Source organism: Hypanus sabinus, chromosome 10, assembly GCF_030144855.1.
Source record: "Hypanus sabinus isolate sHypSab1 chromosome 10, sHypSab1.hap1, whole genome shotgun sequence".
Taxonomy (NCBI): Eukaryota; Metazoa; Chordata; class Chondrichthyes; order Myliobatiformes; family Dasyatidae; genus Hypanus; species Hypanus sabinus.
This window is the reverse complement of record NC_082715.1, coordinates 76,721,085-76,743,009: the sequence shown is the minus strand read 5'-3', so window position 1 is coordinate 76,743,009 and position 21,925 is coordinate 76,721,085. Positions and strand designations below refer to the sequence as shown.

The 21,925-nt window shown below is 39.2% G+C and overlaps 2 protein-coding genes across 5 annotated transcripts in view; one reads left to right on the top strand and one right to left on the bottom strand.

The window, feature by feature from the left end:
- Positions 1–21,925, bottom strand: part of LOC132400777 (signal-induced proliferation-associated 1-like protein 2) — a 503,978-nt gene that overhangs the window by 432,740 nt on the left and 49,313 nt on the right. For 3 of the 4 annotated variants that reach the window (XM_059982129.1, XM_059982126.1, XM_059982128.1), the window contains exon 2: positions 19,496–19,635. The exons of the other annotated variant lie outside the window; for it this stretch is intronic. The gene's annotated coding sequence lies outside the window, so the exon portion shown is untranslated. The remainder of the gene's footprint in view (positions 1–19,495; positions 19,636–21,925) is intronic. 4 annotated transcript variants of the gene reach the window in all.
- On the top strand, positions 11,664–19,489 carry LOC132400778 (SCAN domain-containing protein 3-like). The gene is made up of 2 exons (XM_059982130.1): positions 11,664–13,381; positions 19,302–19,489. Exon 1 carries the CDS (start codon positions 11,751–11,753, stop codon positions 12,456–12,458), a length of 708 nt encoding a protein of 235 aa, XP_059838113.1. The 5' UTR covers positions 11,664–11,750; the 3' UTR covers positions 12,459–13,381; positions 19,302–19,489.

The following is a 21,925-nucleotide window of genomic DNA, read 5'->3' as shown; positions in this document are numbered from 1 at the left end:
TAGACCGGTTAGTCTGACATCGGTGGTGGGGAAAATGCTAGAGTCTGTTATCAAAGATGTGATAACAGCACATTTGGAAAGAGGTGAAATCATCAAAGTCAGCATGGATTTGTTAAAGGAAAATCATGTCTGACGAATCTTATAGAATCCTTTAAAGATGTAACTAGTAGAGTGGATAGGGGAGACCCAATGGATGTGGTATATTTAGATTTTCAAAAGGCTCTTGACAAGGTCCCACACAGGAGATTAGTGTGTATACTTAAAGCACACGGTGGATAGACGTGGATAGAGAATTGGTTGGCAGACAGGAAGCAAAGAGTGGGAGTAAATGGGACCTTTTCAGAATGGCAGGCAGTGACTAGTGGGGTACCACAAGGCTCAGTGCTGGGACCCCAGTTGTTTACAATATATATTAATGATTTAGACGAGGGAATTAAATGCAGCATCTCCAAGTTTGCGGATGACACGAAGTTGGGCGGCGGTGTTAGCTGTGAGGAGGATGCTAAGAGGATGCAGGGTGACTTGGATAGGTTAGGTGAGTGGGCAAATTCATGGCAGATGCAATTTAATGTGGATAAATGTGAGGTTATCCACTTTGGTGGCAAGAACAGGAAAACAGATTATTATCTGAACGGTGGCCGATTAGGAAAAGGGGAGATGGGTGTCCTTGTACACCAATCATTGAAGGTGGACATGCAGGTACAGCAGGCGGTGAAAAAGGCAAATGGTATGTTGGCATTCATAGCAAAAGGATTTGAGTACAGGAGCAGGGAGGTTCTACTGCAGTTGTACAAGGCCTTGGTGAGACCACACCTAGAATACTGTGTGCAGTTTTGGTCCCCTAATCTGAGGAAAGACATTCTTGCCATAGAGGGAGTACAGAGAAAGTTCACCAGATTGATTCCTGGGATGGCAGGACTTTCATATGAAGAAAGATTGATTCAACTAGGCTTATACTCACTGGAATTTAGAAGATTGAGGGGGGATCTTATTGAAACGTATAAAATTCTAAAGGGATTGGACAGGCTAGATGCAGGAAGAACGTTTCCGATGTTGGGTAAGTCCAGAATGAGGGGTCACAGTTTAACAATAAAGGGGAAGCCTTTTAGGACTGAGATGAGGAAAAACTTCTTCACACAGAGTGGTGAAATCTGTGGAATTCTCTGCCACAGGAAACAGTTGAGGCTGGTTCATTGGCTATATTTAAGAGGAAGTTAGATATGGCCCTTGTGGCTAAAGGGATCAGGGGGTATGGAGAGAAAGCAGGTACAGGTTTCTGAGTTGGATGATCAGCCATGATCATACTGAATGGCGGTGCAGGCTCGAAGGGCTGAATGGCCTACTCCTGCACCTATTTTCTACATTTCTAAGATCATCTACCTTTTTCCATATACTGTGTGCATTCAAAGACAACACTTTCAGTGCTGTATTCTTCACCTTTTTCCATTTTGGCCCCATGTTACACTTCACTTCATCCCAATGACTGCAATTTTGCCCTATCATCTGTCTGCCCTTCCTCAGTCTCACTACGCACTGCATCTACTTGTATATCAAATGCTCCATCTTCAGCCCCATCATTCCAGTTCCCATCCCCCTGCCAAATTAGTTTAAACCCTCATTTAGACCCACGATGGACTGAACTCTGTCCACTACTTTTTGCAGGCTTTTCTGTTCAAGGGCATTGATGACTCCATACTGGTGATGCAGCCAGTCAATATATGCACCAACACACACCTATGAAAGCTTTAGATGCCAAATCTTTGCAAAAATCAAAGAAACTAGATGTGCTGCCATGCCTTCTTTATAATAGCATTTAAGTTGCGAGATCCAGGCTCAAGTACTCTGAAATGATGATGCTGAGGAACTTGAGGTTGCTGAACCCCTCCAATGCAGATCCCCTGATGAGGACTGGCTTTTGGACCTCTGGTTTCTTCCTACTGTAGGCAATAATCACATCATTGGTTTTGCTGACATTGAGTGAGAGGTTGTTGTCTTGGCACCATTCAGCCAGATTTTCAATCCCCCTCCTATGTTTGTTTCGTCATCATCTTTGATTTGACCAACAAAAATTCAGCAAACTTACCTATGGCAATGGTGCAACAGTACTGATGGTGTTTGATGACAATCCAAACTGACTGAGGTCTGCAAGTGAGGAAACTGAGGATCCAGATGCACAAGAAGTCACTGAAGCTAAGTGAAGGTTGTGCCTGTGATCGAACTAACTGAGCCTATTACTGTCTGAAGCTTCTTCTGATTCTGTGCATTGTTGTCTGTATACCAGGCTGTGATGTGACCAGTCAGAATGAGCAGCAATATATTTAAAAGTCTTAAAAAGTGAAGAAAAACAATCAGCTTGTTTATGATAGAAAAGTAATTGCAGAAGCAAGGACACAGTCCTTCCACAGCATTTTGATAAAGAATTGGAAGCTACATCAATAAACTCTTACCCCCATTGGCAACTATCACAAGTTGCAATTTTTAAGTCATTCTTACAACTATGAAAGAGACTTGACTTGAAATGTATTTAATGTTCTCATTTTTTTTGGTAAATCTTGGGTATTGCTGACAAGACCAGCATTTATCGTCCATCCTTAATTGCCCTTTACAGTGATGTCAAGGGCCTCAAACAAAGCAGTCCTTGTTTTGAAGGCATTGCAAGCATCCTTCAAATGAGCAGCAATAGTACAAATGAGTGGCTTGACAGGGCATTTCAAAAGTGTATTTCAGAGTCAATCACACCAATTTGTAGTTAACATTTTCAAGGCCAAGGTCCTCTGCTAACTTTTCCCCACTGTAGCACAATGCCCCTCACAGTATACATTCAGTGGACCTTTTATTAGATACAGGTCCCCCCCCCCCCACAATCCAAAGGTAGAGCGTTCCTATAAAACAGTTTGTAAACCAAAATGTCGTAAAGCGAAGAAGCAATTACCATTAATTTATATGGGAAAAATTTTTTGAGTGTTCCCAAACCCAAAAAGTAACCCACCAATATCAAACCAAATAACACACAAAACCTAAAATAACACTAACATATAGTAAAAGCAGAAAAAAATATGATAAATATACACCCTATATGAAGTAGAAATATATATTGTATGTACGGTGTAGTTCCACTTATCAGAATCCGGAAGACAGCGAGCCAAAATCGATTTGGAGAGAGAAAAAAAATTTGGCAAGTACATGCCTATGCATGTACATGCATACGTACGCACGTACATACATACATGTGCAAACAACTGCCCGCACAAGGTTTCAAGGTCATAGTCTTTTGCGGGGTAAACACACGTATAAAGCAGGCGTCTTTTTTTTCGTAAAAGCGAAAATCCTCTTTGGTTAGCGAAAACGGGTACTAATGTAGGTCTTCTGTAACAGCGAGTTGTCGTAAAGCGAATGTTCGAAAAACAGGGGACACCTGTATTCTGTTTGTGGTCTTCTGCTGCTTTAGCCCATCCACATCAAGGTTGAACATGTTGTGCAATCAGAGATACTCTTCTGCACACTACTGTTGTAATCTGTGATTATTTGAGTTACTGTCATCTTCCTGTCAGCTTAAGACAGTCTGTCCCTTCTCCTCTGACCTCTCTCATTAACAAGGAGATTCTCCCCAAAAGAATGGATGTTTTTTGCATTTTGCATTATTCTCTGAAAACTCTAGAGACTGTTGTGCATGAAAATCCCAGGAGATCAGCAGTAGCCTAGGACCAAAGGGCATAGCCTCAGAATAGAAGGACATTCCTTTAGAACAGAGATGAGATGGTGTTTTTCCTTAATACCAGAGATAGAATTTGCAATTTTCATTGGCATTTATTTAAAATTAAACACATAGAATGCCATATAATAATTAGAACACCAAACATGCTCTTTGATATCCATTTTTTCTTTGTATTGCCTGATCGTGTAAAGTGATTTAAGAGATGTTTAAATAGGCATAGGACTGTGAGAAAAATGGAAGGGTATAGACATTGTGCAGGGACAAGGGATTAACTTAGCTGGCAATTTGATTACTAATTTATTGGATTTGGCACAATATTGCGGGCTAACAAGTCCCTGTTCCATGTTCTATGTTCTATGATTGGAGAATAGAAATGAGATTTAGCTAAAAATCTGGATTGTTATTCAAGGCCACTGACCAGATACTCCCTGGGCAGAAGTGATCTGAATAGGTACATCCATGCGTCAACTGCCAGAGAACTCTTGCTATTGGTAGAGGTTTCTCTGGTGTGGCAGCTGCTCAACCCCTGCAGAGGAAAGACAAGGTGATCTCAAGGACTGGAAAGTCAACTGGAAATAACTGGTGTTCTCTTTCCTTTAACACTGTTTCAAAACATTCACTGATACTTTGACAATATTTCAGTCACTGTGCCAAGGATGTCAAATAATGAAAAAAAAATCAGGGAACAGAAAAGGGCAGAAGTAAAGCAAGGTAAATTTTGAATCGATATTTTGACTCAAACTGCCTTTTAAATCTTCCCTTAAAAACTTAGATTTCTTGGTCTTAACTAGGAAAGGAAACCAAAGAGTTAGTACTGTCTGTAAATGAAATGCTGATGCGTAAATACAAGGCAGCACTGGGTGATGCACATCGAGCTACAAGACAATGGTTTCCAGTGATAAACAAAAACAACAAAAAGATGCTGGCATTGTCAAAAATACACAGCTAAACTTGAAAGACTCCACTGGAAACCACCGTTGCTTTGGCAGCAGACACTTACTATGCAAAGCAGCAAAAACACATGCTATCTCTTGGTACGGATTAACTCCCAGCACTGCATGTGAATATTTATTATGGATGTGCCATATGGGCAAAATTAATTGCTGTTAAAAGAGATTGTTTGTCTAGTTTCTTCTGTGAAACTTGAAAAAATTCTTTGAAGTTTGAAGTTGCTTTGTATGTAATGTAGCCCTGATCACCTTTGAATCAGAATCAGGTGGGGTTTTTTTTTTAAATCACTGACATAGGTTGTGAAATTTGTTGCTTTTTGTAGCAGTAGTACAGTGTTCCCTTGGAGCTGTACCGGGTGCACTGCCACGCGGTAACTGAGACGCTCCCGCGCACATAGCCTTTGTTGCCACACAGCAAGAATTTTCTTACTCAGCTACTATTATGAACTATGATGAAAGCATTACCTCAAAAATATCCAGCAATACTGTGATTTCAAATTCGTCACTTCTGAAAAAGTTAAGATTGGTTCAAATTTTATATCTGCAGATATTTTGAACTATGTGTTCAGAAACAAAGAATTTGAAGAACTGTCAATCCTTGTTGACATCATTGAAACACTTCAAGCTTCTAGTGCTGACTGCAAACATGGATTTAGTCTTATGAATTTAATCAAATGCAAATCCAGAAACAGTAGAAGTGGAACATTTGGATGATCTAATGAGGATTAAGACGCATCTTTCATCTGGATGTGAAATTAATCTGGACAGTGTTTACGGCCAATGGATTTGTAATAAAGACAGATCAGAAATAGTTTAGTTTACAAAACATTAACAATTTTGTTATACTGTATTTCACTATCGTTTTAATTAAAAAATAAAAATGTGATTTTTCAAATTTCATTCTAAATATTCATAGTCTGCATATTATTAAAAAGCCATTTAAAGAGCCATGCAGTTTTCAAGCCATGGAAATTTCATGCTCAGAGCAATAGTTGCTCCACACAGCTGTAAAAAAAAAATGTTAGAGGGAATATTGAGTGCAATACAGAAAAATATTATCACAAATTACAAGTATATAAAAAATAAATACTGCAAAAGGACAGCAAAAAAGTGAGGTGGTGTTCATGGACCATACTTAGTATATCAGCTGGATTTCTATTCCAAATCAATAGCCAGGATTTCATGGATTTAAAGGCCAATAAAGTTGTCCTGAAAGATTAACTGTGCTCTCAAACACAGATTATGCCCCTCCCCCATTCTACTTACCTTCTAGTCTGGACCACACACAGGGTATCCAGGTTGAGCATCCCATTAGATTAAAGAATCCATAGACAATAAACTAGGATTATAATGAAATTTTTAATCACTTTATTGAAAACAAAATAAAGACAGGGACTTGCATATGGGATTACTGTGGAAGCCCAGATGATCAAAATTAAAACTGATTTTAGTATATTATTTAGAGTGGATGGGGGCAGCAAAGATGACACAACCCTTATAACTACTTGCTTTATCAGGCCAGTGAAATTAGAAGCATAGTTTCGTCTGGATAGATAGAACATTTCAATGAATATTATGTTATGGGAGTGCCACAAAATATTGAAGCTCATGACAAGAATAATTGATCCTGTGCTGAATGCATGTGCAAATAATGCAAAGGTTCAGCCCATGGAGGAGCACAGCATCTCCACAAAAATTTCTGGAGTTCTGCATTTAATTGCATGTGAGCAGATGTCAAAAGTTGCTGTCAATTCTAAACAGCAACAACAGCAAATGCTGACTATTTTGCCATTGTTATAAATGCAAATTCTGGGCCATTACCTTCTTCATTAAATCACAGTTGTCTCACTGGTATAATGATCATGTTTAAAAATGCTGTTAAACTTTAATTTTTGAATTCTCATTAATTAGTTTGGCACATTACCAACCTCCAGCAATCAAAAAGATCATTGGGCGAGAAATAAAACATGATTACGAGCTGACAATATTTGATTGATCAACCCTTTAGTAAACTTGCAAATGTTAAGTAAAAGGGAAATAGTGAAATTTTAATCATATAATGCTGATCTCAAAACACCATTTACTCAGATTTTAATCACTTATTAAAATGTGCTATAAATTGAAAATACTTTGATTCTTCTATGTATGGCTACAGTTGGTTAATATGCTGGAGATTAGACGAGCTCCATAGGGTACAAAACTTCCAAGGTGCATTGAAAAAAAACATTTTCCAGCAATGAGTAGATTGTTGTCATTCGTAGAGTGCTCCTTGAAAGAAATTGTGGCACCAAAAGAGGCTTCACAATGACAGCAGCAACTTAAGCTTTGACTAATGACTCAGACCAAAGCCAGTTCTGCCCAAAGGCCCAGTGCCCAGATATCTTACCTGACCTGATTAACTTCTCCATGCCTGCACCAAGCAATCCCTTCACAGCTTGCTTCTTACTTGTCTGCAACCCTGCAGCTCACTTCTCTCTTACGTGCCACCATCTTCCCCTTTAATTGCTTATTAATCTACAGCAAGGGAGGCCATTTATCATGGCCAATTAACCTACAATCATATTTTTGAGATATCCAAGAACAGAGCATCCAGAGCAACCCACATGGTCACAGAGAAAATAAGTCAATTCTGCATGGACTGCTCTCTAAACCAGCATCAAATCCAGGTGCCTCGAGCTATGATGCAGCACTGCTAATTATTTCGCCACCATGCCCTACATATTCCCTCAAGCACACAGTTCTTCAGAAACAGTAGAACGTGTGGGGGAAAAAAAATTGTGAAAAGAGAAGAAAAAGTCCGGCAAAAACTATAATGTTGGGAAAATGTGACCTTGTTTGTTCCAGTAGAATGGCCAAAATGGGCAGCTTGCCTGAGAAGTAAAAGTAGGACTCCACTGGGGTTTTAGGGAGGAAGAAGGGTTTTCATGTACCTAAAAGATTCTGAGGGATAATAATAGGATGAATGTAGAAATAATGTTTCCTAGTGGGAGACTCTAGATATAGGGATACAGTCTAAAAAAATAAATACAGGGGTTACTGATTGAAGACACAAGATTTTTTTCCCTCCACCCCACCCAAGTTAGGCTCACCAATTACACCACTGGCAGAATCTCAAAAGGTGACAAGGAAGCATGCGATAGATCAGCTGGTTGAGTGATGTCACAATGACAATCTCACTATCAACATCAACAAGACCATAAAATTGATAGTGGACATCAAGGAGGAAAAATCAGGAGGAAACACCAGTCCTCTTTGAACGGTCACCAGTGGAAAGGGTGAGCAGCTTCAAGTTCTTGGATGCAACATCTCAGAGAATCTGTCCTGGGCCTAACACAATGATGCAGTCACAAAGGTGCCACATCAGCAGTTCTACTTTGTTAAGAGTTTTTGGAGATTTGGTATGTCACCAAAGACTCTTGCAAATTTCTAAATGTTTAGTGGAGAACATTAAAACTGATTGCCTCACAGCCTGGTATGGAGCTGTCAATGCACAAGAGTGTAAAAGGCTGCAGATGTTGCTAGATTGATCACAGGCACAACTCTCCCACTATCATGAACATTTTCAAGAGGTGGTGGCTCAAGAAGGCAGGATCCAACACGAAGGATCCTCATCATCTATATCCTCACTGTATAGGCCCTCTTCTCTTTATTACCATCAGGAAACTGAAGACCAACACTCAATGATTCAGAAACAGCTTCTTTCCATCCACTCTGAGATTTCTGAATGGTCAATGAACCCATGAGCTCCTTTTGTTTATTTTTATAGAATTTTATTTGTAATTTGTAGTACTGTACTGCTACTGCAAAAATAACAAAGTTCACAACCTACAAATCAACAATTCTGATTCTCAAACTGAGAAACCTAAAGGACTAGCCAAGTAGTGAAAAGGGAATTCCAAAATTCTGTACAAAGTCCACCCGACAAAAGCCCATTTAAGTTAAATGCTATGCAGACATCTAAGAAATCTGAAAAAAATTAAGAATCTATGCAATCAGCTTCCAGCAAGTAAATTTATATAGTATCATCAATTCCTTCTGTAACTGCAATATTTTCAAAGGCAAATCTGGGCTTATCTTTTTCTGCAAGTGAGCCCTAGCAGAATTAAGTCAGTAGCTCATTATGCAGGATTCAACTAAAAACTCATTCAGTTGTGATTAATGAGCATATCCATCACAGAGAGGATAAAAGACTCTGGTGATCGCATTGAAATATTTCGTTCTCCACAAATCTTTAAAGCATCATGATCGGGAAGCTCTAATATTTATAGGTAATATTGTATGTTTTTCTGTAACAGATTTATTGTAATTGGAGGACAACATGTCTCTGCCAAGAGCACAGAACAATCTTAATAGTGAGGCATAATTGCTAGATAAATGACACAGAACCATAAAATTAGCAAGCCAGATACAAATGGATTAATTGATTTTTCTCTTTCGCCAATTATTCATTTTCCTTCAACTCACTTTTCATGTTTGTTTTTAAACACAGCACGAGTCAGAGGTGAGTCAGCTTGACCGCTCCACAGCAACGTAATTGCACCCCACAGGCTAGACAATGAGCAATTTAAAGAAAACAAAGTAACCTAGTGTACTAGGACTGATAACACATTAACTATCCACACTTGTGCAATAGACAAGGAAGACAGCCTGGTACTCAATCCTACACATTTTTTCTATATGGTAGTGGTTAGCGCAGAGCCAGCAATCACCGATCTGGGTCCAATTCCTGCTGCTGCTTGTAAGGAGCGTGTACATTCTCCTCATGACCACGTGGGTATCTTCCAAGTGCTCCAGTTTCCACTCATGTTACAAAGACATACAGTTAGAGTTAGTAAATTTTGAGTATGCTATGTAGGCACCGGAACTTGGGTGACATTTGTCCCAGCACAATCCTTGAATTGTTTTGGTCATTGATGCAAACAACATACTTCACTATATGTTTCAATATATATGTACCAAATAAAGCTAATCGTTTAACATGTAGACAGTGTACAAATCAAGTGGGCATTTCCATTTGTTAATATTCTTAGATTAATTGCTACATGGTCTTTGCAGGAGCTTCTTCTGGATCATTCTATTGAAAATAATTGCAGGATCAGCAGCAGCTTTACACCTTGTGTAACTAGACACAGTTGGTGGATAAAAACTAAAGGGACAGTGCAGTAAATTATGATCCATTGACAGAAGGGGAAAAAAAAAACAAACTGCAGTTAAGGAACCTATTACATATTTTGTTCAATTTGTTTTGGCTGAACAAAGCCAAGATATAACTTTAAATAGGAACACTCTGCAGATGTTAAACATAGCCTGTATACAAATTATGTTAATATTATAAATACAAGGTCACGCTGAAGGTTTGGACTAACACTTTTTAAACAAAATGCTCCAATTAACATGCTTCTGCTGTATGATAACAAGGACACTTAACAGAAAGTATTGATTTATCCATTAAAATACAATTACGGTGAAGCACTGTCAAAACATGTTTCATTGTGAAAAATGATAACAGAATGGTGCGAAGATTCAGTTATTTAATCAAATACTCATGAAGAATCAGGTTATCATGTAACAGTGAATAGAGTCTGAACATATGGGACCTAGTGAGGAAGCCGATATTTCAAGAAGTTAAATCACCACCTTCTAATTGACATTTTGCCAAATTGTCAAAAAAATATTACCCTTAGCTCTTTAATGTTTACCATATGTTGTTAAATCACATTTCCAAGTATTGGTCTTGGAAAAATGGATTTTATCTTTTTTTAAAAAAATTAATGTACATCAGGTAGCTATAAAATAATGCAAAGGAGCACACAAGAAAAATAGTAGTAGTTTTTTTTTAGTTGGGAGTAACTAACTCCAAACATTGGACAAAATCATGACTGATTTACACTGACCTCCACTCCTCTTTTGTGCCAGTTAATGGAGGAGGGCCTTTAATCCTACAATCCATGCAAGTAAATACAAAAATAAAGTTTTTACTCTAATAACATTCAACAATGCATTGTACACTTGTACAAGAAAATATATTAAACAATCTTGTATCTTGAGTCTACACATGATGCCAACTCCTAGACATATTCCAGGCTCCTCATGCTCCAGACACCCCTGTGACTTTGCTTTGACCTGCACCACCTTCTTACCTTGGATCAGCAGTTGTTTGCTACATCTGTTTGAAATCACTGCAAACACTCTTCTTTATAGACTCTTGCAGAACCCTTCACACCTAAAGCACTCTAACTCCCAGACTTGACTCTTGTGTTTCCTGTACTCCATGCTATATCAAGCTCAAGCTCTCCTATTCTTATTCTGGTCCTCTTCACCAACTTCCTTTTGAAGCTTCATTTTCCAGACTTTGCAACTGTTTCTCTTCTGGTCTTTGCCAAAACACCCTAAGGTCAATTTTGCTTTGCTCAGGTGACACCATGTCAACTGCAACCATAATCCACTTATATCAATGTTGTTTATGTATATTGGGAAACCATAGCAATATTGACATGCTCTCACTCAAGCCTAATAATCTATCTTGGTGACTTTGCACGTGGCTTTGGTGTGTACAACTTAAGTTTGCATTTGGGCACTTTCAGATTCAACAAATGCAACATATTAATCTCTCTCGAGGTTCCTTAAAGACTCCTTAAAAACATATAATAAAGCAGTGGTCCCCAACCACCAGGCCGCAAAGCACGTGCTACCTGGCTGCAAGGAAATTAAATGCTTTGGCGATATGAAATTCTATGAGTCAGCTGCACCTTCCCTCATTCTCTGTTACACCCACTATTGAAATTTAATGCACGTGAGATCATTACCCACTTGAGGTCAGTCAGTTAGTCATTAACCTACAACTACTCGATGAGTAAAAAACAAACGTCGCTTGAGAGTTTCTTTGGAAGAGGTGGTAGGGGACATAAAAGGCCTAACGATGACAATAACGCAGAGACAGCTGAGGTCAAGACAGCAAAAAAAAGAAAGCTTCCTTCAACAGAAAATATGACAAGTCGTATATAAAATATGGCTTTAATGCAACCAGTGACTCACACGCTCCAAGCCCGTGTGTGATATGTGGAGACAAGCTGACTAATGAGGCAATGACGCCCTCAAAGCTGCTTCGGCACCTTGAGTCCAAGCACCCTACACTTAAAGACAAACACGTTGAGTTTTTTGAGTGGAAAAAACGTGAGCAGGCGGGACAGAAGCAAGTGCTGAGAGCCACAAATGCTGCTGCTCTGAGGGTGTCATACTTAGTGGCTGGCTGTATTGCTAAGACTGTTGGTGAAGAACTGATTCTGCCTGCTGCCAAGGACATGTGTCCTGAACTGTTGGGAGAAGCTGCAGCTAACAATGTGGCACAGGTTTCTCTTTCAGTTACCGCAGTTTCAAGGAGAATCGATGACATAGCGGAGGACATCGAAGCACAGCTGTTGGAGTCACCATGGTATGTTACCCAGGTCGACGAGTCTACCGATGTCAACAACAGGGCAACACTGCTGGTTTATGTGCGACATATATTTCAAGATGATGTGCACGAGGATATGTTGTGTGCAGAGCTGCTGCCAACTAACACAACTTGGACAGAACTATTCAAGTCTTTGAATGACTACACGTCAGGCAAACTGGACTGGTCATTCTGTGCTGGAATATGCACAGACAGGGCTGCAGCTATGACTGGACGGCTGTCTGGTTTCACTACCCGAGTCAAAGAGGTTGCTCCTGAATGCCAGTCCATACATTGTGTCAGACACAGGGAAATGCTGGCTAGCCGAAAAATGTCACCTGATCTACAGCATATTGAATGACGTTGTTGAAGTTATCAATCACACCAAAGCAAAAGCCCTTAACTCACGTCTGTTTGAGCAGCTTTGTGAGGAAATGGATGCAGAGCACAAACACCTTCTCTTACACACTGAAGTCAGGTGGTTATCAAGGGAAGAGAGCCCTGGCCAGGGTTTTTGAGTTATGAGAGCCGCTACAGAGATTTCTTTCAGGAAAAAAGTCACCACTGGCAGCACACTTCGGTGACTAGGAGTGGATAGCAAAACTTGCTTATCAGTGTGACATCTTCAACCTGCTCAATGAACTCAATATGTCACTTCAGGGGAGAATGACAACAGTCTTCAAGTTGGCAGATAAAGTGTCTGCTTTCAAAGCAAACTGGAACCGGAACTGTAAGGACAGTGAGTGGACAGGGGCATATTTGACATGTTCCCAACATTAGCTGGGATTTTGGGAGAGACTGAGGCTGCACTGTCCTTCTCAAAGCTGGTGTGTGATCACCTGTCTTCACTGTCAACAGAATTCAAGCCTTACTTCCCAACTGCAAATGACCGAAGACGTGCAAAGAAATGGGTCCGTGACCTATTTATGAACGTCCCCAGTGAATCATCCATGTCAGCATGGGAAGATGATTAACTCCTCGAACTTACAAATGATGGTGGGCTGAAAAGTATGTTTGACATAGCATCTCTGCCGGCATTCTGGATCAAAGTCAAGGCTGAAAATCCTGAGATAGCCACGAAAGCACTGAAAACATTGCTTCCATTTCCAACATCATATCTCTGCAAAGTGGGGTTTTCTGCAATGAATGCAATGAAAACTTAATTGTGGAATAGACTGGACATTAGGAGCCCCCTTCAAGTATTGCTGTCTCCCATCACCCTTTGATGGGACCGTCTTGTTGCAGGGAAACAAACCCAGGGCTCCCACTGATTCAGCGATATTGGTGTGTTGCAATGATTTTATGTTCATATGAGGAAAATATGCACTGTGTGTTTAATATCCAAACATTACTTAAAATATTATGATGCTATTGACTTATAAGTGACTTATAATTGACTTATCACTATATTCATGCGAGGAAAATATGCGGTGTGCTTAATATTAAATTCATTAGATAAACCCTTTTAGAAATGAAATTGAGTGTATTAGCCACTTATAAGTGACTTATAGTTGACTTATCACCTATATTCCAGTCATGATTAAGCCCTCCTCCCCTCAATCAGCCAGTCTGCAAGAATATTGTCAATATTAAACCGGTCCATGGTGCAAAAAAGGTTGGTGACCCCTATAATAAAGCACAGCACAGTTGTGTAACTCAAAAACATAAAACTAATCAAAAGAAAAACAGACTCGGGGATCATGTGTCCTTAGCTAGTTTTACTTTAGAAAAGCGCATACATATGATATAATGACATATGTCATTCATGTACTTTTTCATATAACCCATAATGAACCATGTAAACAATGAATGCTTAATCAAATAATATTTACAATTTTACTGAAACATTAAATACACAACCCATGATATTGTGCTAACCTTTTAAGTTACTCCAAGATCATTTTAAGTCTTCCTGCCCACATAGCTCTCTATTGTTCTTTCAACCATGTGCCTATCTAAAAGTCTCTTAAAAGCCCCTAATGTATCCACTTCTACCACTACCCCAGCTAAGTATTCCATACACTCACCACTGTAAAAAAAAAAGAAACACTATCCTGACAACCCCCCTCAAAACTTCCTTCCAATCACTTTAAAGTTATGTCTTCTCGTATTACCCATTTCTGCCCTGGGAAAAGTCTCTGGCTATCCACTTTATCTATGCCTCTTACCATCTTATGCACCTCTATCAGTCACCTCTCATCATTCTTTGCTCCAAAGCGAAAGGCTCTTGCTTGCTCAGTCTTTCCTCATCAGATGTGCTCTCTAATCCAGACAGCATCCTGGTAAATATCATCAAGAATCATCTTGGTAGAAGATCCCCAAAAATATCTGTGGCCTTTATGTTCAGTGCTGCAATAATCTTCCTTCTAGTTAACAATGCAGCAGGAATATTCCTCATGTACGGATTCCTCTCCATAACTGCCATTCTGAACTACTGTGATTTAAGTTGAAACTGTAAGCATTAACTTTCACCTGTATTTCCAGAATATGGAAACACTTCTCTGAAATAGTTCGCCATCCTCTTCATTCAGCTGGTGAAACCCAGTTAATTGTTGTGAAACTTCTGTCTTCAAATGACGACTTTGAGATTTGCCTGTTACTTACTCCATACGCCTGTGCTGTTTCTCACTTAAAAAAATTACGGTCATATCCTTGCCAGCTGCCAAAACACAGTCCTGCTTCCGACCCACCCAAGGACCTTGCTTGGGTATCTGCCTCCTTCCTCCTTTCCACTGGACTGAATCAAATACAAAGCAAACAATTGTGGATGGAAAAGTTAATGCTTATTCACACCTTTCTGTTCCACTGAGCTTAAGCAGACTACTTTAGCTTGAAGTATTCCATTCAAAACCCTTCCCAAACAGGATACGATCTGCAATTATCAGCAGTTGGACTTCTCTTTTAACATCGACCCACTGTGCGCTGCACTTCTCCAGAACACAAGGGGAGACGCAGACAGGCAAGAGATAGATTTTTTTGTTAGTTTGTGTGCAGCACCACAGGCCTTCACCCACTGGAGAAAACAGTACTGCTCAGACTATGTGCATACTTGCTGATTACCCTCTCATACTGCTAAGTATGCTTTGACTTGATGCATTCATTCTCTCATTTTTGTTTGAAACATTCTACCTTTACACGATTGCTGACATTCTAGAGTTTGGACAAGAACAGTAAAGACGTACGAGTTTATAAATGCCTTCAACTACAAATGCATCATTAATACTTTCAAAATGGGGATTATCCATTTAGGATTGAAATGGGAAGCAATGTCTTTGAAGGATGGTAAATCTTTGAAATCATCTAGCTGAGATCTGGAGCTTCAGGCACTGATTCTATTTAAAACTGGTATTCATATATTTTGGGATATTATAGGAATCATATTCAGATATGGCAAGATATTAGGTTTTGAGGTTGAAGTTCGCCCACAATCTTGGTGAATGGTAGAACAGTCAAGAGACTACGTAGCCTACTCTGGATCCTATTTCTCATGTTTTGCAGTGAAAGAACAAAGGATTTCTCAAGAATAGTAAATAACATACAAAAAAAAAATTGCCTAGTTCAGCCAGTGCACACTAATTGCATACATTATCAACATCGGTGCTCCCATGTCTGCTCTGTTCCCATTTTGTTCTAATACATGCCCTCTGATGTCCTAAAAAGTTAAAAATATTCACATAGTTTTTGCTGCAATCAGTGTTTTTCCACAGTTTTGTAATCTGTATTAGAAAAATTATCCTATTATAAATGTATTAAATATATTCAGGTGACCAATAAGGAATTTTACCAGATAATACAAAATTTGGATGTCAACAGTGAGGAGAAAAGTTTTTAAACTTTGTAAGAATACAACTGGTCTGGTTAGTTGGCTGAAAAGTGGCATCTAATCCAGAGTGTCAAGAAATGCATTTATTGAGATACAACAAGACAAGGAGATGTTCAATGGTGCAATGCTGAATGGCATGGAGGTACAAAAGGACCTTGGATTTGTGTGCCCAGATACTTAACAGACAGCAAGTGTAGGTCAATAAGATGCACAAGACAAATAGAATGGCTTTCCTTTACTACTGAAGACACAAATTCTAAGCACTAGGGTAGTTATACTAGAACTGTATATAACTCCACTTCGACCACCTCTAGTCTACAAAACAGCAAATTTCACAACAAATGCCAGTGATATTAAACCTGATTCTGATTTTCTAGTTCGAAGAAAGGCATTTGGACTGGTGAGAATGCAGATTTACAAGGAAACTGACGGAATTGTAAGATCAGAACTTTGATATAAACTAGGGTTTTCTTCTCAGGAACAGAGGAGATTAAGGAGACACTTAATGCATAGAATTCTGAGTGGTCCTTCATAGAATTAACCCTTTTCCTTTGCTAGAAAAAGGTAAAAATAAACAAAATGTATTAATTTTAAGTTATTGGCCAAGGATTAGACAAGAGGTGTGAAAATTTTTCCATCCAGAACATGGTGGGTGTCTGGAAGTTGCTGCCTGAAAATATAGTAGAACAACATTTCCTCCCCACATTTTATGAATGTACTTGAAGAGCTATCACCTGCATGTGTGCTTTGGTTAGTGAGGCAACATTAGGTAGGTAGCTCTTTTGGCAAGAAAGACCCCTTCTGAGTCATAGAATTTCTATATTATCCTTACTTACAGAGTACTCTTCAGAGTAACTTGGATTTACATAGCCCTCACAATATACCTTGTTATGCCCTTGCACCTATCACCTGCCTGCACTTTCTCTATAAACTTTTATTCTGCATTGTTACTGTTTGCCTTTGTACTATTTCAACACACTGATATAATGAAATGATCTATATGGGTGGTGCATGCAAAACTAAATTTTTCACTGTATTGGTTCATGTGACATTAATAAACCAACAATAATAAACTATGATGTTTCACGGTAAGTATTGTAACTGGTGAAACTATCAAAACCCATTTTCTACTGCCCTCACAGTGTACGTATACAAAGCTAAGCAGCGAGTTAAAATCACCCGAGCCAGAAGCTTTCTTCAGGGTTTTTAAATGAGAACTTACTCGTAAAAATATATTGCTGTTTTAAGGGCAAATAAAGAGGTGAAGATGGATGTCTTTATACACTGTGTGCTTCAAGTCGAAATCCAAATTAATCCATGCAGGAAATGATATTTTAAGAAGCAGCTTATGAACAGGAAATGATGATCATACAAAATAAACTGCACCTCTAGAGGCTAGAACACATTTACTGCTCAAGAATTAAGAATGTAACTAACACATCATAGCTGGTTAGAATGATAGGATTAAAAGTCTAAACAAATATTACGCTTGTTCAACAGTATTTGTTTTTTAATCAGTTAAGGATGACAGCTATTGTATAATCACCCAGAACAAAGATTGTATTTCTACATGCCAGTTCTTCCAAAGCTAATTAATATTTGTGCTGGAACTACTGTTTTAAAAACCTGAAAATGCTACTCATTACCTTAAAGAAATACTCTCCCATGTTGTCTCTGGCATCACTACAAATAAACTTCAATTCCTGCACCATTGAGTAGTGAAAACATTTTTCCTTTGTCTACACTATCAAAGCATTCATGATTTTCAATACCTTTGTCAAATCTTCTTGAAACATGTTACAAGGAGAACAATTTCAGCTTTTGTAGTTGCTATTCTTTAACATTACTGCCTAGTGTGTGGTGATCAGAATTGCTCAAAACACACTGGCTGAGAGTTTAGCAGCATTTTATAGCTTCAATACCTTCTATTTATAACACCCAAGATGAGATGTTGAATTTTTAAAACCTCTGGAACACTACAGCCATTTGGCCAATCTTGCTGCCAATTTATACTAAATGTCCTCCTGTGTATCATATGCATCCCTCCATTCCCTTCACATTCACGAGTTTGTCTAAAAGCCTCTTAAACTCTACCCAACTGCCCATTTACACTACTACCCCTGCCTTTGGTAATCCACATCAGGTACCCACCTTGCCCTTCAAGTCACCTTTAAACTCCCAATGCCTTCCCAACCTTAAAAGTTTTTGACATTACTACCCTGGGGAAAAGATTCTGACTGGCCATACTATCTAAGCCCCTCATAATTTGTGAAACCTCGATCGTGCCTGCTCTCAGACTCTGATGCTCAGGAGAGAACAATACCAAAGTTTGTCTAACTTTACTTTATAGCTCATATCCTCTAATTCAGGCAGCATTATGGCAAACCCCCTCCACATTCTTCCTATAATGGGATGACCTACATACAATAATACAAGTGTGGTCGGACTGAAACTACAGCATGACTTCCTTACTTTTACACTTAAGACAAGCATGCCAACATGACTTCCTTACCTCTTTATCCAATCGCATAGCCTCTTTCAATGAACTAGGGACCTTGACACCAAGATCCCTCTGAGCCTCATGCTATTAAGAGGCCTACTATTAATTGTATATTTTCCCCTTTCATATACAAAGTACAACACCTTACATTTGCCTGGATTAAACTCCTCACCACTTCTCTGCCCATATCTGTAACTGATCTATATCTTGCCGTATTTGTTTACTTTTTTAATAAAATGCTTTCTTATCAACTTCTCCTGATGGATTACCTAACTGCTTGTCATATATCATTGCGACTTTCTTTACAAGAAAAATCTGCCACACTTCAGAATGTCCATCCATGTTCTCTTCCAGCCTGCTGCTAAACATTTGTTCACTTCATTTCAAGCTTTGTGCTACTGCATACCTTTAAAGATTTTACCTTGAAGTAAAAGATAAAATTAAAAAAAAAACAAAAACAAAAATCTAAGAGATGGAAACACTACATTGTCCTTCAGTCTGAAAAATAACTATTTACTGCCTATCTTTGCCCTCAGATTTGATAAATTTTCTATCACACTCAATGAAGTGTTTGAGGGATTTACTATAGTACAGGATGCTGTTCACACAGTCTATACCAGAATAGACTGTGTGGGTGATTTAAAAAAAAACACTCGCTGAGACAGAAAGCACTTTATTATCCATATCATTTTATTTCAAACTATTCAACCATCAAAAGGTTGTATCAGATCTTTTGAATTTACTGCTAGTGACAGCAGCACTCCTACATTAAGAAGTTTGTAACTTTCTTTTAAAGTACAAAACTATTCATGTCTCATTTAATGAGCAAAGATACCACAATAAGCTGAATTCTGATGATGTATTTCTGTTTACCTCCCAAGATACTGCCAAGTTAATGTAAAAGAGACAAATTAAAGATCAATACTCTGGATATTGTTGTACTTCCGCTCAGGCAATACACTTCAATCTTGTTTTGAGACTCGTTTTCAATGACTCTCCAGAGCAAATGAACAAGGAAGAGGAATATTAATAATCGGAGCCAGCGGTAGAAGCATACATGGCTTTTGCTACTCACCTGTTGACCTGAAATCACACAGAACCTGTTCAAATTTCACCTTCTATAGTCAATGATGAAGCAGTTTCCCTGAAAGTGGAGGCACAAGTCATAATTCTGTCTCGATCACCAGGTAAGTAGCAGCACTATTTGCATAAGCCCTGCAAAGAAGGGAATCAGAATCAGATTTAATATTGCTAGCATATACTGTGAAATTTGTTGTCTTGTGACAGCAGTGCAAGGCAATACATAGAGGGAAAAAAATGAATTACTGTAAATATATATTTTTAATATTGTACAGAACACCTTTAAAAATATCTCCATGATACTTCTTGGGATTAAAAAGTAGGTTGGAAACACTTCACTACAGTAAAGGTGCTACAGGTTAAGTCTGAGAGGCATTAGAAAGGAATTTCACAAGTTCAGTTAAGGTTTTAGGAACAAAAAGTAGCTAGAGCAGGGATGTTGTACAGTAATAAGGAGATGGGAAAACACGGTACACTAATTAAAATACACTCATTATAAATTGCTTTGTTATAATTTTATTCTATGCACACAGTACATACTAAGTTAATACTGGGTGCCGGTCAATAGGGCACCAGAGTAGCGTAGCAGTGAGCGCAACACTATTACAGCTTGGAGCATTTCAGATTCAGAGTTCAATTCAGATTCAGTTTATTGTCATTTAGAAACCACAAATGCAATGCAGTTAAAAAATGAGACAACATTCCTCCAGAATGATATCACAAAGGCATATGACAAAACAGACTACACCAGAAAATCCACATAACGTTTGGCGATCCCCAATCCAGAGTCCGGAGAGGCTGCTGCATGTTAATAATGCGCTACCGTCTTAGTGCGTTCCCCGGAAAGGAGCTCCAAATCCACCAGACAAACAAGACCAAAAACTAAAGCTACAAAACCACATAATTACAACAGTGCAAACAATAGCATAATTGATAAAAAAAACAGACCATGGGCACAGTAAAAATAGTCCAAAGATTTTATATAAGTTCAAAAGAAATCACCACACAGTTTCCACAAGTCCCGAGTGTCCAGACATACACGCTATCCCATGCTGGCGGCAGAAGGGAATACCCCCGCTATGAACTTCCAAGGCGCCGCCCGACTCAGCCTCGCAGATGCAGCACACAATGAAAGCTCCGTTGAACCCAGCCTCACAGATGCAGCACACACCAAAAGCGACCTGACCGCAGCAGACTCCGAGTCCATCGAACCTCTGAGCTGACGACCATCTCCTCCGGCACAGCTTCTCCGAGCACCATCCTCTGCCGAGTGTATTAAGATGGCCCCGCCAACGGCCATCGGCAACGCAACCCCGAGGACTGGGGGTCTGTTCCTCCCAGCAGAGTCCCGGACCTCACAGCTGCAGCAACGAAGAAGGTCTTTCCGGAGATTTCCCGATGTTCCTCCGTGCTCCCACGTCAGTTTTCAATCGATTATGATTGCGCACGGCACCCCACTTCACAAATAACAGATAATCAGCTCTGGAGTGGCCGCTGCAAGCTGTGTCGTGCCACCATCTTGGAAATCACTGCTGCTGCCTGCAAGGAGTTTTGCATGTTCTCCCCGTGGCTGCGTGCATTTCCTCCAGGTTCTTCAGTTTCCTCCCACAGTCCAAAGGCATACCAGTTAGTTGGCTAACTGGCTATTGTAAATTGTCCTGTGATTAGGCTAGTATTAAATTGGTGGGTTGCTGGTTGGTGCTTTGTTGGGCCTGAAGAGCCTAATCCACACTCATAAATAAATACCAAGACAGAAGGCAAGCACCATCTGGTCTAAGATCAAATAACCCGCTGAAATCAATCAATGCCAAGCAGAATTTATGCCTGGGAATTTAAAATGGCACATGCTAGAAAACAGAAATAAAAGTGAATTGAAAATACTCAGCAGTCAGGCTGCATCTATGGGTGAGAGAATATGTTAATGTTTCAGGCCACCAGATCAGAATTTATACTTCGTGTTTCTTTCCTAGTTAATCAGCTAAATTTACAAATTTTAAATCGTGCCCCAAATTCATCAAGATAATTTAGATTGACAGTTTCCACAAGCTAAGCAGTGAACTGGTGATGGTCCACAATAAAGAAACAAAACTAGTGCTCGCTCAACAACATACAGCGATAACCTGTAGTCAAGGTCTGTCTCATCACCATCACAGAATAAATGCTATCTTTCTCATTATTTGAACAAATACATAAGAAAAAGCAAAACTGTGCGAATTCTTGCAATTCTAGAGCACCATCTGCACATGCACATTATATTTTGCAACTATTTTTATACTGTACAGCTGCAGCTGTTATTCCAATTAGAAAAAAAAAGGCCATTTCATCCCTCATTACAGTCCGATGACAGTGCCTCACTGAAACTGCCAAACGCACCAGCTCTTTGTGGTATTACTAAGCTCTCCAATTTGTTTTCAGACAAGCAATT